The 26,576-nt window shown below is 38.6% G+C and overlaps 3 protein-coding genes across 3 annotated transcripts; 1 reads left to right on the top strand and 2 right to left on the bottom strand.

Moving 5' to 3' along the window:
• Nucleotides 1-2,883: 2,883 nt before the first annotated feature.
• Nucleotides 2,884-9,471, bottom strand: fam89a (family with sequence similarity 89 member A). Its single transcript, XM_088939608.1, has 2 exons — nt 9,019-9,471; nt 2,884-5,827 (listed from the first exon to the last, which is right to left on the bottom strand). The coding sequence occupies exons 1-2, from the start codon at nt 9,274-9,276 to the stop codon at nt 5,552-5,554; spliced, it is 534 nt and encodes a 177-aa protein (XP_088795734.1). The 5' UTR covers nt 9,277-9,471; the 3' UTR covers nt 2,884-5,551.
• A 2,093-nt stretch (nt 9,472-11,564) lies between these two features.
• Nucleotides 11,565-22,598, bottom strand: sprtn (SprT-like N-terminal domain). The gene is made up of 5 exons (XM_088939596.1): nt 22,060-22,598; nt 20,907-21,006; nt 20,085-20,213; nt 17,511-17,793; nt 11,565-15,436 (listed from the first exon to the last, which is right to left on the bottom strand). Exons 1-5 carry the CDS (start codon nt 22,371-22,373, stop codon nt 14,442-14,444), a joined length of 1,821 nt encoding a protein of 606 aa, XP_088795722.1. The 5' UTR covers nt 22,374-22,598; the 3' UTR covers nt 11,565-14,441.
• Nucleotides 22,599-22,899: 301 nt separating this feature from the next.
• On the top strand, nt 22,900-26,370 carry exoc8 (exocyst complex component 8). Its single transcript, XM_088909121.1, has one exon. The coding sequence runs from the start codon at nt 23,033-23,035 to the stop codon at nt 25,085-25,087; it is 2,055 nt and encodes a 684-aa protein (XP_088765247.1). The 5' UTR covers nt 22,900-23,032; the 3' UTR covers nt 25,088-26,370.
• The last annotated feature ends 206 nt before the right edge of the window (nt 26,371-26,576 follow it).

The raw sequence follows: 26,576 nt of genomic DNA, 5'->3' as shown, positions 1-26,576 counted from the left end.
CTGAAGACTGGGGCTTTGTCAATGCCCTTCCTTTCAGGAATAGACATATTCAATCTCATATGATGTTTGTAGAAGGTTGTCCTTCATTTTAGTTTCTCATGGAGATAATACTGAACCTATGAGACCTATTTAACACCTAATTCATATGACACGGAAGGTTAGCTGTGAAAAAAAGCTGAAACCAATGCTAAATTGTGCAACTGTTACCACAAGGCCTGCTGTATCTGAGAAGGAAATTCCTGACGTACCATTAAGCTGGGAGCTGGTCCTGGCACAGATCCATAAGCAAAAAGGAAACAGTATTGTAAACTCTTCAAAGAATTATTTAAAACTTGATTTTGTAAAACATTAAAGCTAAAAGACCCTATTACCATTTTTTGTTTTGCCTAAGAATGCTCTTGAGTTAGGAAATTAGAATATAAAAGTAAGATCTGCATTTGATCATTCTAATGTCCCAACATCTAAACTGTATAATAGCTACTTTACCAATTTTTCTGGATCCAGAATCTCTTGGCTCTGTTGATGCCACTTTGGACATAAATACAAAGGAAAATAAATCCAAAGTATGGCGATAGCAGTGGACTTGTGGTTGGGATTCTAGACCTCTAACTGGGAGGTTGTGAGTTTGAATCTCACGTGAGGCCCTACCGTTGTGCCATTGAGTAAGGCACTTTACTCAGATCGCTCCAGTAAAACACTCAGCTCTATAAGTGACAAAAAGAGTTGTGATACCAAGTAGATTAAAAAAAGATTGTAAAATGTTTGCTTTCTTAGTAGAATGTGAAACATTGAAGTTTTCTATCACTGAAGAAAGAAGTAAATCCTGTGGACAACCTCCTGGCATGGCTTGCTGCAGGGAGTGGAAAGGCATGGACAAGTAAAGGACAAGTGCTGTCACAAGCTGCAAGAGAAGGAAAGCCAGAAGGGCAGAGCACAGACTTCTCTGCACATTGCCTTTTTACCAGTAGTGCTAATTGGTGACACCATTTTTACAACGAAGCAAGTCTGGAGATTTTTCTTACATATTACCCTTGGGCAGGGGTCTCCAATCCTGCTTCTATAAGGGCATGTGACTACAGAGCAGCTGTGCTTTTAATGACTTGCATCAGCTGATTGGACCAACTTGACAACTTTTCCTAGCTCTTCTGGTCTTGCTGCTTTACACAAACCTAGAAGGCCTTAGTTATGCTGACCCTACTCTAGAAGTTTCAAATCTTCCAGGTTCCAGGCATGCTACTGTACATACCCTTTTATCTGGACATCTTTATAAAGCGGTTCCCAAACACAGAGTCCTTGGATCATTTCTTGACCTATTATTGTAGACAGTCACTCAACTGTATAATATGGGCCCCAAAACAAATTAATCTAATAGCAAAAATCAATTCATATAAAGTGGTGTTTGAAAACTTTAAATATTGAGAAAAACATTATTTTTCAGCAAAGCCTAATGACCCAAAATGACTTGAGTCATTTTTTCAGAAGTCAGACCCCATAGTACAAAGCATACTCAAATCCACATGCCAACACTAAATGGCAATGTTTTGTGCAAGGATAAAAGTCCAATAGTAAATGAACAGCCTTTGGGTTCAGTAATGTGCTCCGAGTTGAAATTCAGCCTTAAAAATGTTGCAGTCACTAAACTAACAATCAGGCACAATTTGCCAACTCTGAACAGCAGGCCTGTGTTTTGCTTGAATGAGCCAAATGGCTTTACAACTGTATGGTGGACACATTTTGGCTAATGACTAAGCATTATGTGCACAAGTGAGGTTGACTGCTGCTCAGCAACTAGGCTACAGTACCAAGTAATGTTGCAGATCTTACTTCTGTGCTGAATCTCATCAGACTTGCATCACAGTTTATCTCCAGAGGTTACCTCCTCACCTGTCCCATGTCGTGTACCTCACATACCATTGGGAACACAGAGACTTCTTCACATTAAAAAGAAATGCACAGGCATGATGCTTGCAGTTTATAGATGTAAATTTGGTGGTGCAGTGGTTAGCATTGTTGCCTCACAGCACTGAAGCACTGGGCTCAACTCCAGATTTAGGGTGCTATCTGTGTGGAGTTTGGATGTTTCCCTGTTTGTTTTGTTTGCGTGGGTGCTCCAGTTTCCTCCCACAGTCCAAAAACATACGGGTAGGTTAACTGGCTTCTGGGAATATTGTCTGTGGAGCAAGTGTGTGTTTACATGTCTATATTTGTGTTTGTTTGCCCTGCGAAGGACTGGCATTCCATCCAAGTTACACTCTGCCTTGCGCCAGTTGCTTGCCAGGATAGGTTCCGGATCCCCTGCGACCTTGAATTGGAAAAAAGTTAAATAATGGACGAATGGATGACTTGTGGAAGGTGCTAAAAAAAAAATGGACAACTTTCTAAGGATTCCATTATATGGTGTAATTTTGCTCCTTATTTTTTGCTCTAAAATTCTCAAACTGAAGTGAAAAAAACACTTTCCATACGCATTGCATACTATATCAATGGCACCTCCATAATTCTATTTACTTACAGCTTTTGAAAAGCTTTTTAAGAGCAGATACAGTGTTCCTACAGAACCATCTCCATTGTGCACCTGATGCTAGGAGAAAACACAGCTTACAGCACTGAGTAGAGAAATATTTGGGGTGTGGACCAGCTAAACGTCTCCAAAATGTATTTTAATCCAGTTACCTTTGACTCATGCAACACCTTGTCAGCACCTACGTTTAGTCACCTCTGTACATTATTACTGATGTTCTTTATAAAATATAAGCCTGTGAGGCATATCCTCCTGGATGTCAATTGTCTGATCACGGTTTGAACCAACAGGAAAGCTTACTGCAGATTTTATGTGAAATATTTTTAAAGCATTGAACAAAGACAAGCATTAGTTTAATACAGTTTTATATTGGATTACTCTTTAATGTGTCAGTTTTATCTTTAATTGATCACTTATTTGCATAGCTGAGCTTAAAAAAAACAAACAGTTGAAAGCATATAAAAATTCAGCTTTGTTAAATCCTTCTTAACAACATTACAGTACAGCTGCATGGTCACTTACTGGAAAAATGCACATGGTAATCCAAGGAAATACATTTCTTGACTCAGTGACAAGTTCATTTTCAGAGAATAACATGAACAGAATTTAAATTTCACCCCAAGTTCTTGTAACCTAAAACTCTATTTCCAACTTAAGGTGCAAGTTGGCTTCCAGTTCAATCTACAGTCCACACTATTTCAAAATTTCATATGTATTACACTTACAAAGTCAGATGAGAACACAGAACTCACCAGATATCGTTGAAGGAAGCTGTAGCTTTCAGGTTAGACACAAGGCAAAAGTAATACTTTGCCATTTATTTTGGCATGCAAAAAAGGACTACTGATATTTTTTGGGGGGAACAATAAACTTTTTGCCAGTTGGATCACAGAAGCATTTTATCATTAATGGATCACATTCTGCAGGTATTTTATCACTAAAATTTAAAAGATTACATAAAAGCAGTAATTTAAGACAAAAGAATGAGCTTCTTTGTTTTCAGGAAACACAAATTCAAGAAGATATGTGGTAACAACATTTTTATGTCGTAATACTGTGAAATAAAAATTGTACATTTGATTGGTAAACAAAAGCTTACAAGCCACACCACTGCTTTACAAAAAAAAGTTGTATAGATGGGGAAAACGTTTGATTAAAAAACATGACAGCAACACATTTTAACGCATCATTCTGTTCTCCAGAATATTATCTTTTTACATAAAAACAAAGGACATGCAGAGGCGTTTATATGACGTACATCAAGGCTTCCGAAACAGAACTGTTTTACACAATAATTATGTAACAACTATGGTGCCAGACTATTATCTAACAAGTGTCCCCTCCCTCCATTAGCTCCAAGTAGGCCAATCACTCAAGCTCCAACAGAAGATTGGAACACCTCATCTGCTTGGGGTGGTAAAACATGGAAAGTTGGTATCGACAGAGTACAGAAGCCATGTAGTGTTAGCACCATAAAGACACCACTCATAAGGTGCACCAAAACCACACAGTAATCCTTAGGTCTATGATTTTTGCTGATATGGTTTCACCTATATGACTTTTTTCTGTACTCTGGGAATCCGAATACAATTTTTTAAAATATGATTAATGGATATGATAGTTTGGGAATATGTGTAGCACAGTAGATAGCAACAGTAAATTGCATTTATAGATTACTAGCACAGGGGGTCCTGTAACCTCTTTAATATAAGGTATTGTACCTATTCACCACACCACTAGGTAAGGCCCAGTTTTTGTTTGTATTTTTACAAATATAAAAGTTTGTCAGGCTAGATTTCAAAATGTTTTAAATTGTATTATGAATAATATTTCTTACAATTACTTGCATTTTTCTGTGCAGACCTCCTGTAAATGTACATGTTATCTAAATATACCATTAGTCTTGGTGCACATCTCAAATACAAGCATAGTAATAATGAGGTGATGTGGACCAGTTCACAGTCATTGCATGTCGAGTTCATAATGTGGTTAAACAATCTGTAAACCACAAGCAAAGGGTTAGGACTACTTCTCTCAGGTCAGCTATTTGTTGACTCTCAGGACTACTTTAGCAGACAAAGTACCATATTTGGTTACGGAACCCCTTTTCTCCATGTTTCAGTGACATCACTCTTCTCTCACTCCAACAAATCCACCCCCTTTCCAAATATTCTGTGCATGCTGCGAATTCAGTTGCATGTTCAAACACTAATTAAGATAAGTTTTAAATTGAGGCACAAATTTGAATTTGTTTGCTTTTATCAGTTTAACATATCTAGATGAGGAAACAGCCTGCCCCTAAGGACAAAGGTGCTGGAAAACCCCTTCAGTTTACTAGGCATGCTGCAAGGGTGATGCTGGCTTGGAAGGAGGGATGTATAATATTTCTACATAGGAGAATAGAGTTGGCAAGGTTAGGGTTTGACCTCCTCCTGAACATCTGACCACTTTCTGCCTTTCACAGTGAAATTCTAAACTCCTTGCTTCTGGGAAAGCTGAAGTTAGCCGGCGCCTTGTACACCAAAAACTATAAATCACTGTGTGTTAAGACTTTTTATACAACGAAATTGCTTAGTTCAGTGTATAAAATATCCAGAGTTTAGTATGAAAACTATAGCACCACAAATATGATCCGAGTCTAACTGTACTGAACCAGAAAGACAATTCTTGGCTATCCAGTAGGTTTTATACTTGGATTTTTCTCTAAAACAAGTGGGAGAAAAACAATGCAATTTTCAGCATTTATGTCAAATTTCCAGAATAAGTTTACCTTAAAAACATTTGTCTGTTAAATTTAAAAAAAGAAACACCCCGACTTTATGCAATGCATCAGAATTGCCTTCTGACCATTTTTATATAATAAATAGTAGTTTAATAAAATATATATAAAAGTATGTTGAAGAAAAAAAACTACAAGCCAGCATAACCAAACGCTCGGCAATCTTGTTATAGAAAAGGGTATTGCCACTAGAAAAAGAGCAATTCGCCGTGCGTTAATGAAACATTCAGAGAGTGGTGTTCTCCACTATTCTAAATGGTGATATGGAAAGAGTCATGTATCCACTTGTCCTTACTAGTTCCATTTTTGGGAGCAGGCTCGTCTATAATTGGAAGCTCAGAGGGGCTAATGCTGGAGTCCTGGTCAAAATCGTCATCATCATCAGAGTAGCCATTCTCCATGCCGTATGACCCATCCACATTGGATGCTGCTGACAGATCCTGGCAACTGCCTTTGTACTCCTGTATCGACTCATGAAGAGACCACAACTGGCAGAGCAAAGACATGTCCTGTTGGCGTAAACCCACCTTTAAAAAAAAAAGAAAGAAAAGAGTGATGTTGATACGTGTCACTGGTGTGCTCTGTTTACAACCTGCCATCGATCGTCCAGGTCGGAGACCTCAGTGGCTTCCAGTTTTACCAACATTCCTGTTCCTTGCTTTCTTTCATGTGATCAGCAAGCAACAATAAACAAAAGGTGGGTCCCTACCTTGCTTAAACTGCAAATTTCCATGGTGGAGATTCTAGTCTGCAGACACCATGCCAAGCAGAGCAATCACCTGATCACAGCAGTTCTACAACGTTTCAGGCACACACCCCCTTATCACCTTGTGTTCACATTTGGCAATGAGCCTGTTACAGAAGGTGAGGTCACCCCCATGGGACCTGGAGAATAACAATACCCTCAAGGTAGGAGGCCTGGCCTTTTGGCATTTGGCTCAGAACAGGTGACGCCTTATGGCTCTGGAGCCTGAGCTGCTTCGACAGAATCCTGGTAGAACACAGTGACACTTGTCACACATAGGCAGCACTTAACTGTCTGGGGGGTTATTTGCATATTAGCTTATAATACATAGTTTGTGAAGAGAGAGATTTTCTAAATGTATTGATAAAGACCAATTGAGACAATTAAACCTTATCAATAAAGGCCAAAAGTTTAGAATTTCTAGATTTATTCTCTGAAACACTGAAAAAATCTTTAATGTTAAATAATATACTGAAAAGTATTCAACTATGTAGGTATAAAAGGATCCCCCTGCACAATTTACACTTTTTGTTAGATTTTGCATTCATGACACTATCAAACAGGACTTTATTTTCAGAATCTACTTCAAACTGATCAAGAAAATGGTACAAAAAAGAGATATGTAAATTAGGTTTTCCAAGAAGATTAGAAGACTCAATTACTAGTATTCAACCCACTTGCTATAGCAACAGATACAAAAGATTACACTAATTGTGAGAGCTTTCAAACTAATGGCCTCTATGTGTAATTAATGTGGCCTACCTTGACTACAAATCGGATACATCCATCTCCGCATGTTCCATCAGACATCACTTTGTGAATTGTGGCTTCAAATTCAAGATTTATAACAACTTGACCACAAAAAAAAGAGGTCTTTGAAACAATTCAGAGATAAAGTCATTGCATTGCACAGATCAGGAGATAGTGATATACCACTTTGAGTACAGTGAACTTTATCATTAAGATGTGCATCACACCACCTAGATCAGGCTGCCCTTCCAAAGTGAGCACCTAAGAAAGAAGGAAACTGGTTTGGGATGCCACTGAGAAGACAACAGTGACAATGAAAGATCTGCAATGTGTATTATGTCTGAGTTTGGAGTTATTGCTCATACAATAATATCCTGGTCCCTAAAAAAAACGATCCTCTATGAGTAGCAAGAAAGTAACTTTTTCCAGAAAACACTGATCTGAAGAGCCAGTGTGTCCACAGTTTTTTTTTAAAGCAGCAGCACCTTTAGAACTGGGGGAAGCTGTTCAATTGGTCCAGTTAAGTAGGTAAACAGCTGTTTTAGCTTAGTAAGTTGTTCGGTAATAAAACATTGCATTTATACCCACCCTCCAGGGCCAGGACTATCAGCTTCCACACAAACAACACATCACCAAAAAGAAAGTAGCCTTGTAATTTATTTCAAAACAAGTTTTAGATGTTAACTTAATAATTTTATATTTGATATTTCACAAAACATACAAGTCAGAAGATCTAATCTTAAAATCAACATCTAAGAAACATGCCTCAGTAAACTTGCTGTAAATACCAGTAAATCTTCATGGAACAGAAAGGGAAAATTGGCAAGTTGGATAAAAAAGAGAAAAGAAAGCTTTTAAAATCAGAAAGGGCACTGGAAATCATAAGGTATCGGAAATTGGGCACAGGACCACATTTTTTAAAACGTCTAAGGCAAAACGGCTTATTGCTGTGTTCAGCTTTGTACAGTACTTATTACATCTGTGTGTGCTATGAACTTTAATACCTTTACTCTTTTTAGTTAGCAAGACAAACCATGGAGAATCGAGTAGGTTATATACCTAAAATACATTTCCCAAATGTTTAACTTGCTAGAGATTAAAAACTGGCTTATATCATTAACAGGTTTACAGCAGTTTCGTGATTAAATTTTAACTAAACTGTGAAAGGTAACTTTTCGCTTCTTAGTGATTTTAGGCGGCCCCCTGTAGACTTGGTCCACATCCTTCAGAGACATTTGCTACAAAGGTTTTCCCCACAAAATCTTACAAAATGCCTTCGGCTGAAAAAGTACGCCCTCTGGATATGAACAGGCATGTTGTGTCGTATTCCTAGGCTTTCTGCAAGACTAGAAGCACAATATGCATACTTTGGCAAGGAAAAATACAATAACCTAGTTTTAAAAAGTAAAAGGATACGTAACGCTTAGTTAAAAATCTCGCTTTAAAAAATGGAATCACACCGTTTTTAAACCCTTTATGCCTTGTAATTCTAAAACTGTACAAAAACAATATACTGACTCTTCTACGACGGCCGATAACATCTGTTTAGTTTGCAAGTCACTTGTTATTAAACTGTTTTAAGAAAATGAGGGGAGTAAAACTGATCGCTTCAGTTATTTAAGTTAACACTGAAAACCTAGTGCTCTGGTTTCTAAATAAATAAGACTTTTGTTTACTTTGTTCAGTATATCCAGCTTGGTCAAAACAATTCTGATTAACCTCTATGTACAGGAAAAGGCACACCTATGCATTTTAAAATAAAGAACATTTCGTCTAACAAACCAGAAAACACTTATCGATTTATTTACACAGGTAAAAATAAGAAGTCCCCCTGTGTCTGCTTTATAAACGCAGAAACTTTTTGGAAGCAGGGCCATAGACCTTGCGTACTGACCAAATATTGTGTCACATGACTGAACAATCCCTTTGTCGAAATTCTCCAGAAATACATTCGCCCCGATAATGGCACAATTGTAGCGCTGTGCACGATTAATAACTACACAATGCGGGTTTTCAACAACAGCGAGGATTAAACGATTACAGTAATCTGATGATCCTGAGCCACATCTGTTGCTTTCTTTTCACTTCATGTTTTCACTCAACAATGGTCTATTTTTTCTGGGATTTTAAAACCGAAATACTGCACAGGTACCGTTTTTAGACGAAAGGACGAAAGATACGGTGATCCCCTTCAGATATTCTATGGTCAGAAACGTGCCTTACCATTTCTTTCCTGAGAAGTGCCAGGGCTGCGTCCAGGTTGGCTGGTTTATTGGCCGCTAGACTATCCGTATTGCTGCGCCCGCGGCTCAGGTCGTCTTGGATCATGGTCTTCTTCGCGTACATCCTTTCCATCTCCCTCCATGACCCTCCACTCGAGTTGAGCAAACCGCTAAGGCTCTTCGGGAGCGGCGGTAGCCCTTCAATGCAGGCCGGCAGGACGCCCCCACCCGCGGTGCCGTTGGCTGACTTACCGTTCATACTTAGCCCTTCTGAATAGCAACCGCAACGACCCAAGTTCTACATACACCGGTAAATGTTACATCCCGTATTGGATTTCTGCATCCGGGAAAAGAGAGTATCTCTGGAAAGCACAGCGCTTCGCTTAACACCCTTACAGGAGCTCCGTATCCCAAAACGTCATCAACTAATCTCCTGCAGTCGACTTCCTGTCCCTTTAACTCGCTTTCAGGCTCTGCAGTCAGCGGGCGTCGCCCTGAGTGACAGGAAAGGCTGTTTGAATGTTCACAAACATCCTTTCTGTTTGGGAAACGAGCTTTCTATTCAGGATAACGGTAACAGATTTAATGGTGGTCGGGTTTAGGCCTATGTACAATATTATACTTAACAAAGAAACATCTGCAGGAGACTGTTGCGTTGTTTGTCAGAATCGGATTTTTTAAATTTAGAAAACCTACAGGCTTGTTGCTCTACTTGGTCGCTAACTAGATTCTTAAATTCCTTTTTTCAATGTAATCGTTTAGTTTTTCTCATTTCAAGTATTCAAGAATACTTGAAGTCTTCTTTAAGCTTTAACTGGATTGGCATTACAACAAAAATGTCCCAACTTTAGAACAACAATGTAGGAGAAAATTAGATAGGAATGTAACTGGGTAGTCAGCATTTCCAGCATACTTAATAATACAATGCAAAGTGTGTCTTAATATAATCAGTTAAAAGGGATTGGTTCTGAATTTCATTATAAATGTACATTTAGAATAACTCCATTCATTACTTTTCTGGAATATACTGTCACAGATATAAATGCTGCAAACTGCTAAAAAAAAGCTAATCAAATTTCTTTTGAAATGGATGTAGCTGAAAATTGATAGGATCCACTACGTTTAGCTTGAAGAGACTGAACTTGAACATTACTAATACAAATAATAAAAAGGCGTAACTTCTCTTTCAAAGACTCCTCCTCCAATTACACAAGGAATCTATGAATATAAAAAGAGATCAGCTGTACGTTTTGAGAACCTGGCCAGAGCAGAATAATTTTTCCCTATACTTATCTTTTAAATTCTCCTGAGTGAGGGTAATCGTACTCCTCAGGTCAGACTGTTAAAAATAAACCGAGACACATGAAAGCATCACTACAAATGATGTCATGGAAGCCGATACCCTGCCTTCTTTCAATAAGATTGAAGATCCTTAAAGGTTGAGATCCTTGGATCAATTAGCTTCTATCCACTAAATGGTTCGATGGACTGAATATTGGAGTCCATCATGTGTTTTCGGTATCTGTAAATCTCCAACTTCATTAGAACAAATAAATGCTTTAGCTATCTCAAGCAAATTATGAATTCAATTGGTAATTAAGCAGTCAGGTGGAAGGTAAACCAGAAACCATTTATCTCACCAGCACAGGAGACTGGCCGCATGGTCTAGTTTTTAACAAGGTTGATAATCTCATTAATAATCTATTCATTACTTGGAAACACTGACAAATAACACATACAGTAATCTCGTATTAGAAGCAGGTAGCAAAAACAAACTTAAGTCCAAGATGGAAAACAGTGAATGACATAGATGATAGCAATGAAAAGGCCTTCATACTGCATTTTTGAGTTTCATATTCACATTGTTTTCATCCTTCAGTCAATGTGAGAAATATATAAAATAATGCCAAGTACTTCGATTTATAGTTAATAGCATAGACATTCAGAGGATACTATGGTAAAATAATGCATGAATAAGACAGCATTTAGAATAATGTGCACAGCTGTGGTCACCAGGTTATAACAAAAAGATATTGCTGCTTTGGAATCAGTTCAAAGAACTGCCATAACATTGCAGAACTTAAGAAAATGACCTAAACAGCTTAAAAGATTGGTCTCTTTTTAGTATTAAACAGAAAAGACTAAGCAGGAACTAGAAATATAACCTCCAATGTACAAGATACTATCAAAATTCGAACCCATGACGTATCCTCAGGAACTACAGTGACACAAGCAGCAGAGGACTACTAGCAACACTGTCAGAACTGTGGCTTCCCTTACAAAGGGGCTGGACCAGATTCTTCCATCACTCACAGTGTGTTTAACATGAAAGAATATGGTCATGCTTGATAAATGCATGGTAAATTGTGATTTCATCCATCAAATAAACAGCCAGGTATACTCCGAGGATATTCCCAATTCTGCTGGTTCTGGACTTGGGATCCAGAAGACATCCGGGAGACTATTCAGAAAAATACAACTCTGGAATTTTTAATATGATTCTAATTTATTAATTTATGAACAATTCACAATCACATGGAAAAAGAAACAAAAAACAGCAAAATACTCTTAAAACATGAACCAATGCTAACAATTAACAACTCAAAAACACAGCAGCATTTCAATGGCAAAGTTTTCGAAACGCTCCCTCCAGTGGTACGGACTGCTTTCTCAATGTCAGAGGTTTTTATCACAAGATCTTTTTAACAAAGTAAAGCATATGGTAAAAATCTAGAAGTAATCTATGTTCAGAAACAGAATTTAAATTCTTGGCTAAAACACTTTTGGCTAAAAATGGTGTATAATATTCACTTGCAAGTCAAATTCTAGTAGTTACCTGGATATTATTTTAAAATCCAATAATCCAATAATTGTCTACAAACATCTTGTAAAAACTGGCCCAAGTGAAAAATATAAAATCTCAAAATAAAGAACTTGTCAACAAGTCACAAAAACAGTAAATGGAAATGAGGCGTTTTGATTTAATTACTTAATAATAATGATCTTGATTGTGATTAACACATTTTCATTGTTTTAAGCCAATATTGAGGAACAGAATTGTTTGATTGAAAATAATCCTGTCTACTATTTTTATCTCTATTTTGAATAAACAGCTCTTCCTCAATTTGAGTAGCCAAATCATTGAAGTGCTGACCGAAAAAGAATCAGACACACAGTAAACACACTGCCAGAATAGGAGGAAAAAAAGTCACTGTTCTAAGTCTGTCATCTTAACGATACAAATCCTGTAAAATTAAACTCTTCCTTATTAAAATCAAACTCTTCTTTTACGATCCTGTCAAAATATGGGCATCTCACATACAACACAAAGTAGTACAACTCTTTTGAAATGTAATACAAGTCTGCAAAAGGAACTGTACAGGTACAGTACTTCTCACTCTGAGAAGCAGCAACACTGATGATGTGGAGTATGTATTGCAATCTTTAAGGCTTTAGGGTATCTCATTGCTTATCTCATTTTTATCAATAAGATGAATCAACTGTGTTAGCCTAAGTCTCCACTTTCTTTGAAGTAAATTTTGTAATTGGTTTATTCTACTGAATACCTGACTTAGCATGAAAAGGTGCACATCATGCCCTTTCATTCCATGCCACCGCAGTACTTACAACCAGCTCTTTAATTGCTATACTGATCCAGCTTTTTTTCCTTTAAATAATTACAGAGACAATTGTAACAAAACTGAGTGATGGAGTCCTGTCTGTTTCAAAGAGCTGTAACAGAAGTTGTAGTGGTCATCGCAGTGGACCACATCAGAAAAAGCCTGACATTGGCCAGACCCACAGAACTTCAACACAGAAGTGATGATTCATTTTCCAATTCCTACATAATCATGGTTCACTAAATGAATCACACTTCATATAGCACTATGTTAGAAATGGAGAAGGTTTATGTATGTGGATGAGAAATATTAAGAGATACATGTTAAAAGTACACACTGTCATCTACAGCACTAGGAAAATAATAAAAAAATAAGAATTTTAGATATATTCAAACCAGAATTCTGCACACTTGCACAGTACTCCAGACAGAAGCACACCTAGTATTTGAAGTTGCTACTGAATCTTTAAGTATTACTGGTCCAAAATGCTTTAGTCTAAAAATTCATATTTACTGAATAGCTGTGACTAGTAATTATTCTAAAAAGTTATTTTCATTTTAATAAACCACCCCTTTAATGCAAAGTTCTAGTTAATTCTGCCAGTATTTGCTTTGTCTATTTTGTATACTTGGCCAACTAGAGAATGTTACTCATAGAAATAATGTGCATGAATTCAACAAAAAAGATATTTTAATTTAGTTTTATCATGGTTTAGTTATAAGCTGTATCAATTAAAGAGAAAGTGGTTTCAATCACTCATTACAAGTGCTCACCTCCAGTCCTGGAGGGCTGGAGTATCTGTGATTCTTTGTTCTACCTCTGCTCTTACTGACCTAATTGAATTAATCAGCTTAACTGGGCTAATTTAAAGCTATGCAAGGGTCTTCAGCTGTCAGTGATTTAAAGAGACCTTGAAAACATTCTATGTTCTTTCCCTTAAGGACAGAGATTGTGCACCTATTATAATCATCCGATTCAGGTGTGACTTCAAACATTAGGTCTGCTACAGACTGGAGCCTGCATCGTACACTGCAAGATTCTGTCCAGGGTATGTACAATGTAATAGGCTTTTGTTTTAAAACATTCACTCAAATACGAATGTATTTCTAGTACACCTCGAGGTAAATGTTGTAAATGTGAAACCTGAGTCTGTGCTCCAAATACATATAAATACAATTGCACTTCTAAAATGTAAAGCCTTTTTTTGTTTCCTGGTCATTTTTGCAAATAGAAATAAATATTTAAAATGGATTTTTAATACTACTCTTCCACATATTAAAACGCTTGGATTGATTTGACAGATCCATATCTAAAGTGCTAAAATGGTTCAGCAAGTGAAATTAAAGCTGGCAAAGCAGTAAACTGCAGTACTCCAAGATGGCCTGTCACAGACATTTTCCAGGGTAAATATTACCTTTGCTTTTTCGTATGCCCTACAACGCTTTTTACATGATCTCATTAAGGCTTACACAGTTTACTCTGTCTATGCCACAAAAAGCATTTCAAAGGCACAGCAGGACTTTCAGATTTTTCACTACCCCTGAGCTGCATGTAAATATTGTTTACATGAACCAATGTGAGCACTTGCTGTTCTAGGAATGATTAAGAAACCATGCAACAGTATAGCCCTCAAGACTAGGAGTGTTCACTTATTAGCCAGTTATAAATATGATACTCTATTCATCCAAACCACATAGGCTGTTAAGACTAATCTAAGGTAGAAGAAGCACATTTCTTCTGTTTAACCTTATACTTTAACAGACTTGCTTCTGGACCATAGGTCCATGCAGATAACCACTGGGCCTCACTTGAGACAGGTATCTAAATGCTCATTGATTGTGGACTCTAGCACCTTTGTGTGGCACACAGGGCAGCTGACCATACAATTGGCAGAGCTGGGAGGGATGTTCACCATGGTTGAAGAAGGAGTGGTAGTCACCGTGCTCTCAGCTTGAGTCTGTGGTTTGCTCCACTCTGTTGTTGTTCTCTGGAAGAAATCAAAAATGTGTGCTGAGCTGCCCTCATCCCGAAGTCTCTTCCTAGCATTTGGGACGTCTGTCTTTGACTTTCCCGGAGATTTAAAGTACTTTGAATGAAGAGGCTCAAAAGGACTCGGCTTTACATCTCTTGAGCAGCCTGGGATTTCTGAGGTGTCTGATTTCTGGACTTCAGTGGCACTTACACCTCCCCTCTTCTCAGATGCTTTGAAACCTTTCGAATGGGATTCATCTGTGGGGGACCTTTTGTTTTTCATTAACTTAGATTGGCCCCTGACTTCACTTTGTGTTTTGGAGGAAATGGTACCACCTTTGCTCACCCCAGGTCCTTCCAGAGATTTTGCTCCTTTTGCTTGGAAGAGATCGTTAACAAGCCTCTGCTTAGCACCCAAAAAATCTCTGGAATTATTTAATGGCTTTTGTAACTGACCATTGGCCTTTAAAATTCTGATGGGAGACCCATTAATGTTAACAAAAGCCTTACTGTTGCCAACAGATCTTTTCCCTGTTGGATTTCCTTTTGGAGGGACACTTTGGTTTCCTCCAGATTTAGGGTCCGCACTGCCAGTGCTGCTGTTTTTCAAGGAACTGCTCAATCCTGGCCATTCAAGCGCGCCAGCGTCTTCAGCCTTCCTGTTGCCTGGTGGGGACCCGAGGAGGCTGGGAGTGCTCTTGTGCTCAGATGAGGGTCTCCACTCTCTGGGGACTTCTTGAGAGGATGTTGTCTGGGAGCTACGTCCAAGAACAAAGCCTTTTCCACTGAATGGAATTAGGGTTCGTATGTCCAGCGATCCAGAGTGGCCTGTAATGAATAAAAAAGAAAGTAAAATGTTGTGCTGTTGGATATTGTATAATTTTTGTATTTGTATTTGAAATTTGTATTCATTTTCTATATTGTTATTTGCATGGTCAGACAACAGGGCAGAAAAGTGGTTGTTCTTCTTTCTAAATAATTCAGGATTAGTCCAGTTGTCTGTTGGGGTAGTTATCATGTTAATTCAAAGTCAAATTCTCTGCAGCAAAAATCAGTAATATTTACACATCTGAAATGGAGCTGACTGAAATAGTTTTTTAGAATTCTTATAAAATGTCCTTCAAAAAATAATGAGATTTATCATGTGATTTAGGAGCTGTACGGAATACATCCAGGCTGGAATGCACTTCATTAAAAGCATCCCCTAACAAATATTAGCCAGCATGGTATTTTAGCACCACTATCAACAAACCATATTTTGCAGGGATTTGTACAAGAGGAACTGCAGATGGGTTGTGTAGTTTTATGCTCGGCTGTTGACAGCCTGATTTACTTTTCAAACACATGGGGAAGGATGCAAATTGGGCAATGTAACAATCCATGTAACACAGAGAATATCACATGCATTGATGATGGCAATACATGCAGTCAGCAATATTCTGTACAAAGATTATACATCTTCCTTTTTCTTTAAAATGTTTTCAGGTATTATAAAAGAACTAGCACTACAAGGTCTGCTGTCAGTCTGCCATGTCTCTTCACAATTCACACAGCTGCTACTGGCTTAGGGAGCTTTTGACTTAATCTATTATCATGTCACATAATGAAAATAATCTAATTACTTTGCATGCCGATTTCACTGTAATCACTGTATCAAGCTTCATGGAGAAAAATGTGCATTGTGAAGCATACGGCATCTACTGCATTTCTAAAATGTACATAGAGCGCCCTCCAGTGTGTACTGTTGTTCTCAATAACAATATGAATCTGTTCTTTAAGGTCATTATGGTCCATATATATGATTAAACTTCAGCTGGTCTGTGAGTAAATCTTAAAATTCCATTATAAACCCAATTCCAATTGATTCAATGCTATTCATAGCCTTCAAAGCGAACATTAAAACACATTAAACTCCTTCTTAATGTGAAACTTATACAGTCACTTATGCAGGAAACCATTATGTACTATAATACTGTCTCGAAAGCATTATTAAAAATATTTTAATTCATTTTTAAATTATTTAACTAATATTCTCACCATAATCTATTTGTGAAATATGATAATCTAAAACCTATAACTACATACTAGCAACCATCATCACTTATTACAATGGAATAAATAGAAAATGGTTAAAGAAGGGATTTAATGTAGTACAAGTATTGAAAATCTTATAAAGTATTGACAAACACTTAATACCTACCTAGTACCTAATGGAATTTGTCTGGACAAACTGAAAGACACATCTAGATGACATACAGTAAGGCAATACAAAAATTCCAAATGAGAACAGGCAGCTCTGCTTTACTCAGAACAGTGGTGGATGTCTAAAACAAGCTATTCAATCAGTGGATTTCATTAGACATTTAACAAAACAGCTGGCTAAATTTCTCTTAATTAGCTACTACCAAACAATGAAATACAATAGACAGAACTACCTCCTCTTAATTTCACAACCTTCTCATTGCAGATTAACAGGGCTCTGTAGAGCAGGGAATCTATGACACTGTTCCTTTTAGCAGTATGAAGGAAACACTAACCATGAAAGCTCAGTAAGTAAGCTAAGTAAGACAAAAGATAGTAAATGGTAGGGAAAATACTGTGTACAACTGGGATAAGAAAAACTTCTCTATATAAATCAGATTTTCTTCATTAACTTAACATTTAAATTGTGGGCGACGATGTTGCCAAAGCCCACATGCTAATTGCCTTCGCTAATGACTGGATAAGATCCCTGGATCAATTAGGGCCTAACTATTGAAAGAGCTAGATGGGGCATTTGTAACTTTGTTCTTTGTAACCATTCTTATGTTCTTATGTTAAAACAAGTAATTTGATGAGGCAGATTATACAAAGTCACATCTCTGAGCGCATTATGCAGTGGGGGTAAGTAAAGAGACATCACCTGCAGCAGTAGCGGTGGACTTGTCCTTCTGTTGAGTCCCACCCTTCTTGTTGTTCTCTGCTTTCTTGCCCTTTTTCCCATAGTCTTCAGGCTCCTTGACCTTGATGAAGGTGCCCCCGCATGTTTGCTGGTGTTCAGGCCACCAGGGGTCTCGGGCGGAGGGGGCTCGATTAGTCGCACGCTTCACATACCCAAAGAAGGGCCGACGGGTCTGGCATGGGCCGTCGCAGCGCCACCAATGTGTTCGGTACAGGTCCACCTCATCATGGAAGCTGTGGTAGATCTGAAAGACACCGCGGAAATCCGTCAGCACTCGCCGATCATCCAATTTCACCAAACTGCCACCACCTCCCCCATGTGGCATGGAGGGCATTGTGAAAAAATCCAAAAATAGGTTATAAAATCTAAAGTTCTCCTATTCCATTTCAAGCTAAAGTCTGTCTTCTGTCTCATTCTCCCATCCCGTGAAGCTGGCTCTGGGGTCAGAATGGCATTTATTATGGCACAAAAGAATAGGAGTCATACTCATCATGGGCCAATGCATAGGAGTCCGCTGTTGGGATTAGCTGAGACTGGAACTGTTTTTACCTGCCTTCCTGCTAAAGAACATAAGATCCGTTATAACTGAAAAGGTGCTATTTGGATCATCCAGTTCATTGTTTTTTTCAGTAAAAGGTTCACAAGGTTTATCAAAAGTACTGGAACTAGGCAAATGCTGCAGTTTGTCTTCTTGCTTGGCAGCTCATGTTTTACAAGTAAAACCTGCTTTCCTCTCCTTTGAAATTGACATGAATAAATTAAGGCATTTGAAAATGTCATCCTAAAAGCAGTGAATATTATGTATAAAAATGTGAAGCTTTACAGGATAGCCTTGTGTGTTATTTTTGTTCAAGAAATTCACAATCACTCTGAATGATTGCATCGCTTAACATCATTAAAATAATCAGAAAAAAACTGAAAATAAAATAATGGTTACATATTCTCTGAAAAATCCATTGTACAGACCTAAACCAATTTAAATGTCATACTTTATTGTTGGCTGCAATAGTATATAGAGTAATATGAAGAAAATGTAGTTCCTTTATTCAAAAACATTAAAATAAAAAATTAAGTGATAACTGCATAATACACAACAGAACTAGGCAAAAATATAGAATATTCCTATATATTCATAGTAAATATACATTTTTCTTTCATTAATTAAGAGCTAAATATAAAGCACATAAACATAACATGACAGTTTTAGAGCAAAGAGAAAAGAATAAACTAACATTAAGCCACATGTCATATCTGGGGTAATATTATTCCATCTATGAACTGGCTTCATCACTCTGTTCTCCTGCCCACTGATAGCTGATGTGTGGTGAGTGTCCTGTGCGCTCTATAGCTGCCATTACATCATCAAGGTAGGGGCTACACATTGGAGGTGGTGTAGGGGGGTCCCCATTACATGGAAAGTGCTCTGAGCAGAGTAGCCACTCGAAATTCTGTAATCCTGTAAGGATTATTATAATCATCATCATCCAAAAACCTGGCACACCACCTTATTAGTTCCATGTTTATCCACAGGGCCTATGTTACCATAGACAGAGAGGTCAGATGAGATTCAACAGATCTTCCCTGCCTCTCTGTATATCTGGGGTAATGGGCACTTATTTTACACATTTTAATACATTTTGGAAATATGTGAGGTCTGTGTTGAGCTATATGTGGGATAATATCATCCCCCATCTCCTGAGATATGATATAACTCAATGCTCTTGACTTTTAATGCTTGACAAAGGAGTTTTCTTAGCAGCGATGACTGCAGCATAAAAGGCTATGGTGTGATATATATTAGAGCCTGATTTCTTTTTCTTGTGTTTGGTCAGGATGTTTACATGATAATTTGCTTCTAGAAAGAAAGTTTAGCAACACCCTGTACCTTTTGTTACAATGGTGGCTTTGGACACTGCTGGTATATCTGATGTTTCATGTTGTTTGTCTTAGTACCTTCTGCTCCCTCTTTTTCTTTCTTTTCTTTCTCTTTTGTTTTATTTTTGACAAAAACACTAATATACACAGTGTATTTATGGAAAACGTTATGTGGGCTCTTTTGTTCTGTCCCCTCCGCGGTGGGGTTGGGGTTTAAATAAATCCAAGACTTGTTCAAGAAAAAATCAACATGCTATGACTTATGAACAAAACCTCACTGTGGTGTAAACGCAAAAAAAAAGCTGAAATAATTTGAAGACCTTTTAAATAACTGATTTTTATTTTTGAAAAACAAACTCTAATGTTCAGGTGGGTAGCTGCGTCAGCATGCGTAGGCTGCAAAGGAACAAGTAATAGGTTTATTCCATGCTGAAAAAAAGAAGAAAGAGAACACAACGTTTCGGCCGTGGAGCCTTCTTCAGGTGTGAGAGAGACAGGGCAGTAGGCCTACTGCCCTGTCTCTCTCACACCTGAAGAAGGCTCCACGGCCGAAACGTTGTGTTCTCTTTCTTCTTTTTTTCAGCATGGAATAAACCTATTACTTGAAACTCTAATGTTGTTTTTATATAAAAAGTGCTTTTTTCCCCATCAGTAACCTACGGTAATGTTGGTCCCACTGGCTTTGTTGATCCTGTTCATATGCTTGCAGAACTCTGGCCCATGTCCATCCCGATCGCGGTTATTTTGAGTGACAAAAAGCAACGCATGGATCATCTCATGTAAGAGCGTCTGGGAAAAAAAACACAAATATTCAGTCCTATTCATGTCATGAACTTTTTAAAAATAACCTTTTCTACTTTCTTAGGTTCAGTGCACTGAACACTTTTCCAGACATGTGACAGCATTGAAAACTCAGAGGGAGATGTATATTTACTACCTACTGTAAACAAATGCCTTGACTTAATCACTTAAGTGTGTAATACAGTGAATAGAGGAATTTAATAGGAAATTTAGTGTGGTAGTATATGCAGACTGGTGAGGGCTCAGAAAGTATAAATTGAATGCATCCTGCATTCACATGAGCCCCATTAAACACCAGCTGGATGAGCTGGGACAAAGTGAACTAGACCAGTGATGTGTGTCTAGGCTCTTTGAGAGGAATGGGACACATTTGCAAAAGACAGCATTAACAACCTGGTCAATAAAATATCAGTGCACCTGGTGCGGAAGAGATGTAAGGGTTGCAGCTGTAAGGCTTATGTTTTTTTTGATGCTCAGTTAACTTGTCTGGCAAGAACGACAAACTCAACTTATCCTTTATTCACTTCTGAGTTAAAGTTACTGGATTTCAGAAATTGGTGGCAGGAAATGAAGAGCAAGGGCACAGGACTGTGCGGCTTTGTAGTGAGACAAGCGCTGTTAGTTTAGCCGTGGAAATTCCACAGGTAACGCAAGCCGACGCAGCAAACCGGCAGGACTGACCTCGACCAGGTCCCGCCGCGGTCTGAGCTTCAACAACGGTTCGCTGAGGCGGATTGAGCACAGGCCTCCTCGCCCTTCGTACGAGCACACACCTGCACACCTGCGGCAGGAAAACAGCACCATTCAAACCATCCCGCACTCCCACTTCACAGCAGTTAGAGCCATTTCAGATTTTAGGCTCCGTGATGGGTATGATGTTGCAGGATATTTAAAGCTTGCCACCTTATTTAAGGAAAACTGCAGAGACAAAACTGGAAATAATAAAATCTAAATACCCTCTTCACACACACATGCATATCTGCTTACTTGTGTCATCAGTTTCATTTATCAAAAGCATACAGCTCACAAAATCTGAAATGGATCAGACTTATACAAATAAGCCTTATGTCTACCCCTGCATCTGAGTAAACAGCAGTAGCCTCAACTTGTATAACTTCATCATTCCCCCAAAAAACTAGGATAAAAGGGAAAAAAACTTTGAAAAACTTTGAAACGACTAAAGTCTAATGTTTACGAATCTGAAAACTAAATCTCAGGAAGTACTCAGGACTATTCAAGAGCTAGCTTAATTTTTAACACTTGTCCTACTGTGCCTCAAAGTGCACTCCACTCCAATAATAGTAATACTAATATATAGTACTGTATATACAACAGATATAGGAATATTTAATATTATATAATTATATAAGCGTTATATTCAACTCCAATTCACAACATTAAAATCAGATAAAACTTCCTCCAACTACGTGGCAGACTTTTACAAACGCCAATCATCCACGCAATTTAAACGGATTAAGCCGAAAGTAGATAAATTTAGTATTTTAACTATCTATGCACATACCTGTAAGAAGAAGAGCAAAATAATACTCGGTAGATTTTTAAAGCTCACAAAACCATACATGGATCGAACTGCTAATAAAACTGAGTCTTACTTTCTTTTTAAAGGAGCTCAAATCTATCATTAGCTACAGTTTTTGAAAATTTGAAATATAAACGTGGAGTATGAATCTGTTCGACATTATTTATCACGGGTACTTAGCGGAACGACTATGAAATGTAGCAACATCATGTTGGAATATAAAACGTGTCAGCTGAGCATCTCCAGGGTATACTGGATGTCATTCACAAGCAAGAGCAAAGTCGGGTGGCTTACAGTGTCATGCGTGGGCTCCACTTCACCTCCACCCCGGCCAGTCTGCCCCAGAAGAACATGTCGTTGAACTGCAGGAACATCGCCCTGACATCGGGGCTGGGGTCCAGCATCTCCCACGACTCGTCCACTATGGACAGCGGTCTCTCAGGTCTAAAAGAGGACCAAGGGTAAGTAACAAGCTCACCACTGGTTTCCACTCTCCTCTTCTTATTTTGAACGTAATCGTCATCTTCGTCAACGATGGAGACGGACGCTTCTTGATCAAATTGGTCCTGTAACTGAAGAGCTAGCAAGAAATCCTCGTCCATTGACATCCCAGTACTGGCACTGCTCACTAAAGCTAATTACTAGTTGGCTATCGTCAAAGTGACACTTTGGAAAAAAAAGTTCGTTTTCCCCATCTCTATTTCTTGTGTTTTTTCAATGAAGACATGACGGCAGTTTCATAAAATCATTCCTATTCACATAAAAGTGTAACAGCCTATCTTAAAAAAACAAACTTAACAGCCCGAATGAATAAAACCAACCACCTATGTTGAATAAAAAATGAACAGCTGCTATATTGAACTGCATGCTGGGATACGATTACCCTCCCTCGTCTTCTTCCTGTATATCATTGTCCTACTATGTACTTACTCGGAGTTCATGGTGACGCGTTTATTCCCCAAAATGTGATAATGGAAGCTTATCTGAATTTTTAAGAAAATAACGCTTTTATTGAATTATTGAACTATTCTTCTTATTTTTATTACACAAGGGACCACATTATTTTTAATTACTGAGTTCTTTTTTTTTGTAGAGCACCTCATTGTTGGCCACCCAGAAAAAAATAATGTCCTGTGATTTCACTGGGAGTTGGTCAGTTTGTTATTGTAAGAGGTTTCCGGCTGTTTCCTTGAAATAATTCAGACACGCAGTATAAACATAAACCTGACGAGGTTTTTTTTCCACGAGTGATACCGTGAAAAGGGAAATGGCAGACACTGCAAACAGACTACGTAAGCAACTGGAATCGCCAAATTTTGATCCACAGAATTATGTTAAGCAGCTCTCTCAGCAGTCAGATGGTGACAGAGACCTGCAAGAGCACAGGCAAAAAATACAAAATCTGGCAGATGAGACGGCACAAAACCTCAAGAAGAATGTCTACAAGAATTACAGACAGTTTATCGAGACTGCCAAAGAAATTTCTTATTTGGAGAGCGAAATGTACCAGCTCAGCCACATTCTAACCGAACAGAAGAGTATAATGGAGAGCATCACTCAGACGCTGCTCTCCACGGACAAAGATGAAGCTGCGAAGGAAATGCTGGCTGCCTTCCCGAAGGAAACCGAAGAGTTAAAGCAGAGAACGCTAACAACACTTCTGGAGAAAGTAGAGGGCTGTAAAAACATTATGGAGACCCCTGGAAGGTATTTAGTTTATAACGGAGATTTGTTGGAATATGATGTTGATAACATGTCCCAAATCCAAAAGGTTCACGCCTTTTTGATGAATGATTGCCTTCTCATTGCTACTTGGCTTCCCAACCGACGGGGTGCAGTGAGGTACAAGTACAACGCCCTGTACGACCTGGACAGCTTTGCTATAGTCAATGTGAAAGACAACCCCCCCATGAAAGACATGTTCAAAATCTTGATGTTTCCAGATAGTAGGATCTTCCAGGCAGAGAACAGTAAGATTAAGAAGGAGTGGCTGGAGATTCTGGATGAAACCAAAAAAAATAAGGCAGTGAAGGAGAGGCACAAGAAAGAGGAGGAGACACCCAATTCCCCAGTGCGACAGGAAGTGTCAAACAACCCTTTTGATGAGGAAGAGGCCATGGGTTTGCAGGAGACTGTCAACTTGAGCTTGGAATGGATTCAGGAGTTGCCAGAGGATCTAGATGTCTGCATTGCCCAGCGTGACTTTGAAGGAGCTGTAGACCTGTTGGACAAGCTGAATGAGTACCTGAAAGACCAGCCAGTCAACCAGGCTGTCAAGGAGCTGAGGGTCAAGGTAGATGAGAGGGTGCGGCAGCTGACCGAGGTCCTGGTATTCGAGCTCTCCCCAGACCGGTCCCTGCGGGGTGGCCCCAAAGCCACACGGCGCGCAGTTTCCCAGCTGATCCGTCTGGGCCAGTCCACCAAGGCCTGTGAGCTCTTCCTGAAGAACAGGGCAGCTGCCGTTCAAACAGCCATCCGTCAGCTGCGTATCGAGGGTGCCACCTTGCTGTACATCCACAAGCTCTGCAACATCTTCTTCACCAGCCTGCTTGAGACCGCCAAGGAGTTTGAGATGGACTTTGCTGGCAACACTGGCTGCTACTCCGCATTTGTGGTGTGGTCTCGCTCAGCCATGAGGATGTTTGTGGATGCCTTCAGCAAGCAGGTCTTTGATAGCAAGGAGAACCTCTCCACTGCTGCCGAGTGTGTGAAGGTCGCAAAGGAACATTGCATGCAACTAAGTGAAATTGGCCTGGACCTCACCTTCACTCTCCAGTCTCTCCTAGTCAAAGACATCAAAGCTGCCCTTCACAGCTATAAGGAGATCATCATTGAGGCCACGAAGCACCGCAACTCGGAGGAAATGTGGCGCAAAATGAACTTGATGACCCCTGAGGCCCTGGGGAAATTGAAAGAAGAGATGCGCAACTGTGGGGTGGGGAGCTTTGAGCAGTACACTGGTGACGACTGCTGGGTAAATCTCAGCTACACCATTGTTGCCTTTACCAAGCAAATGATGGCCTTCCTGGAGGAAGGGCTGAAGCTCTACTTCCCTGAGCTGCACATGGTGCTCCTGGAGAGCCTGCGGGAAATAATTCTGGTTGCTGTTCAGCATGTGGACTACAGCCTGCGATGCGAGCAGGAGGCTGAGAAAAAAGCCTTCATCGTTCAGAATGCATCCTTCCTCTACGAAACGGTCCTTCCTGTGGTGGAGAAGCGATTTGAAGAAGGAGTGGGGAAGCCAGCCAAGCAACTGCAGGAACTAAGGAATGGGTCACGACTGATGCGTGTCAACCCTGATAGTACAACCTCTCTAGTGTAAGAGGACAATTTTCCAACCCATGAACAGAATTTCACAGCACGGTCTCAGCGATTCCAGGATTTCGTTGCTCAGGTCGCGTGTCGGGGAGCTGGGTTTCTGCTAAGAGAATCAGTTTGTGAGCATTAGCCAGTTGGAAATGTAACTTATTATGTTTAAGTTTCTGTCATTGCTTTTGCAATTTCTTTTAAAAAAAGAATGACAGCAGTTAAGGTGATATTACTTTCGCTGCTTAGTCTTGAAGATGGCTACATCAACTGTATCGAACTTTGATTGTTTTTTCTTTTCACTTCATACTTATCTCTGTACAACATGGGAGGCTGATTTCATTTCCTTTTCTGGTTCTGCTAAGGGATATGTGGCACATAAAAATACAAAAAGACAAAATTGCCTTAAAAGACTTATCTGAGCTGATAGGCAGAGTGTCCAGGGTGAGTAAATTACAGTGAAACTTATTGAAAGTCCTAAAATCACAATAACCTTAATGCCAGCCTCCCCTTGCTGTGGGTATTTCGTCAGCTTTGAAAAGTATTTCTTGTCAAGCTGTTTATACTGGAATATATACCTGTTGTAGTGAATACTCATCTAACGGTCAGAACCTTTTACATTTTTTCAAATAACCGCATGGAGGAGAAACAAATTGCCTAATTCATTTTTGCCAAAGCATTAATTGGCAAACAAAACCTCAAATTAAGTCTTTTCATTTTCATGAAGCCTGAAATGGCATATAATGCACATAAATAAAAGTGAAATTATTAACTCTCTCTTGTGCAATAGCGCTTTACAAATATGAACTAATTTTCAGAAAAAGAGGTGATGCAAACTTTTGATTCAGTTACCTAAAGCTAGATTTTGAAAAACATGTAGGGAATTGTAAATAATCATGTAAATGCCATGACGTACAAATAATAAAGATTTCTCTAAGGTGTCCATTGTCCAATTGCAAATAATAATTCAGCTTGTTATTGACCTATTACAATGTAACAAATTACCATTTGCATGTAACCAATCCCTGCAGAAAGTAAATTCAATGTTTTTTGTATTGGGTACCAAATAAATGAAAAACACATATGTCTTGACAAAGATTACATATTTCCAATTTCACTTACTGAGAGAACAATAAATAACTTTAATAACTACTTTCTTATTTTAATGTTCTGATTAAGAAACATACTCCTTTCTTTTTTATTTGCTTTTATTGCAGCATTTTGACAGTGTGCCATGCATTTTGTGAAATCCAGCAAAGTTCTAAAGTAAAAGCACTAAAATAAACTGATCTTGATAAGAGTTACTGTCATCAAACATTTGTTTACTGAGGTAAATCCGATTATTGAAAAAAGCTTCATGCATATCATTAGACTGTGTAATGACTTGTAGCAGCTACTAATGGAATTTTATGTAAAAAAAAACTCTTTCAAATTGTACTAAGCTTAAAAGGATTTGCAATAAATGTGTGAATATATAAGGGAAATCATAGTAATTTTATAGAATG

The sequence above is a fragment of the Atractosteus spatula genome, chromosome 2 (assembly GCF_055471065.1).
Source record: "Atractosteus spatula isolate fAtrSpa1 chromosome 2, fAtrSpa1.hap1, whole genome shotgun sequence".
Lineage (NCBI taxonomy): Eukaryota > Metazoa > Chordata > Actinopteri > Semionotiformes > Lepisosteidae > Atractosteus > Atractosteus spatula.
The sequence above is the reverse complement of the archived record's forward strand: the minus strand, read 5'-3'. Positions and strand labels throughout refer to the sequence as shown.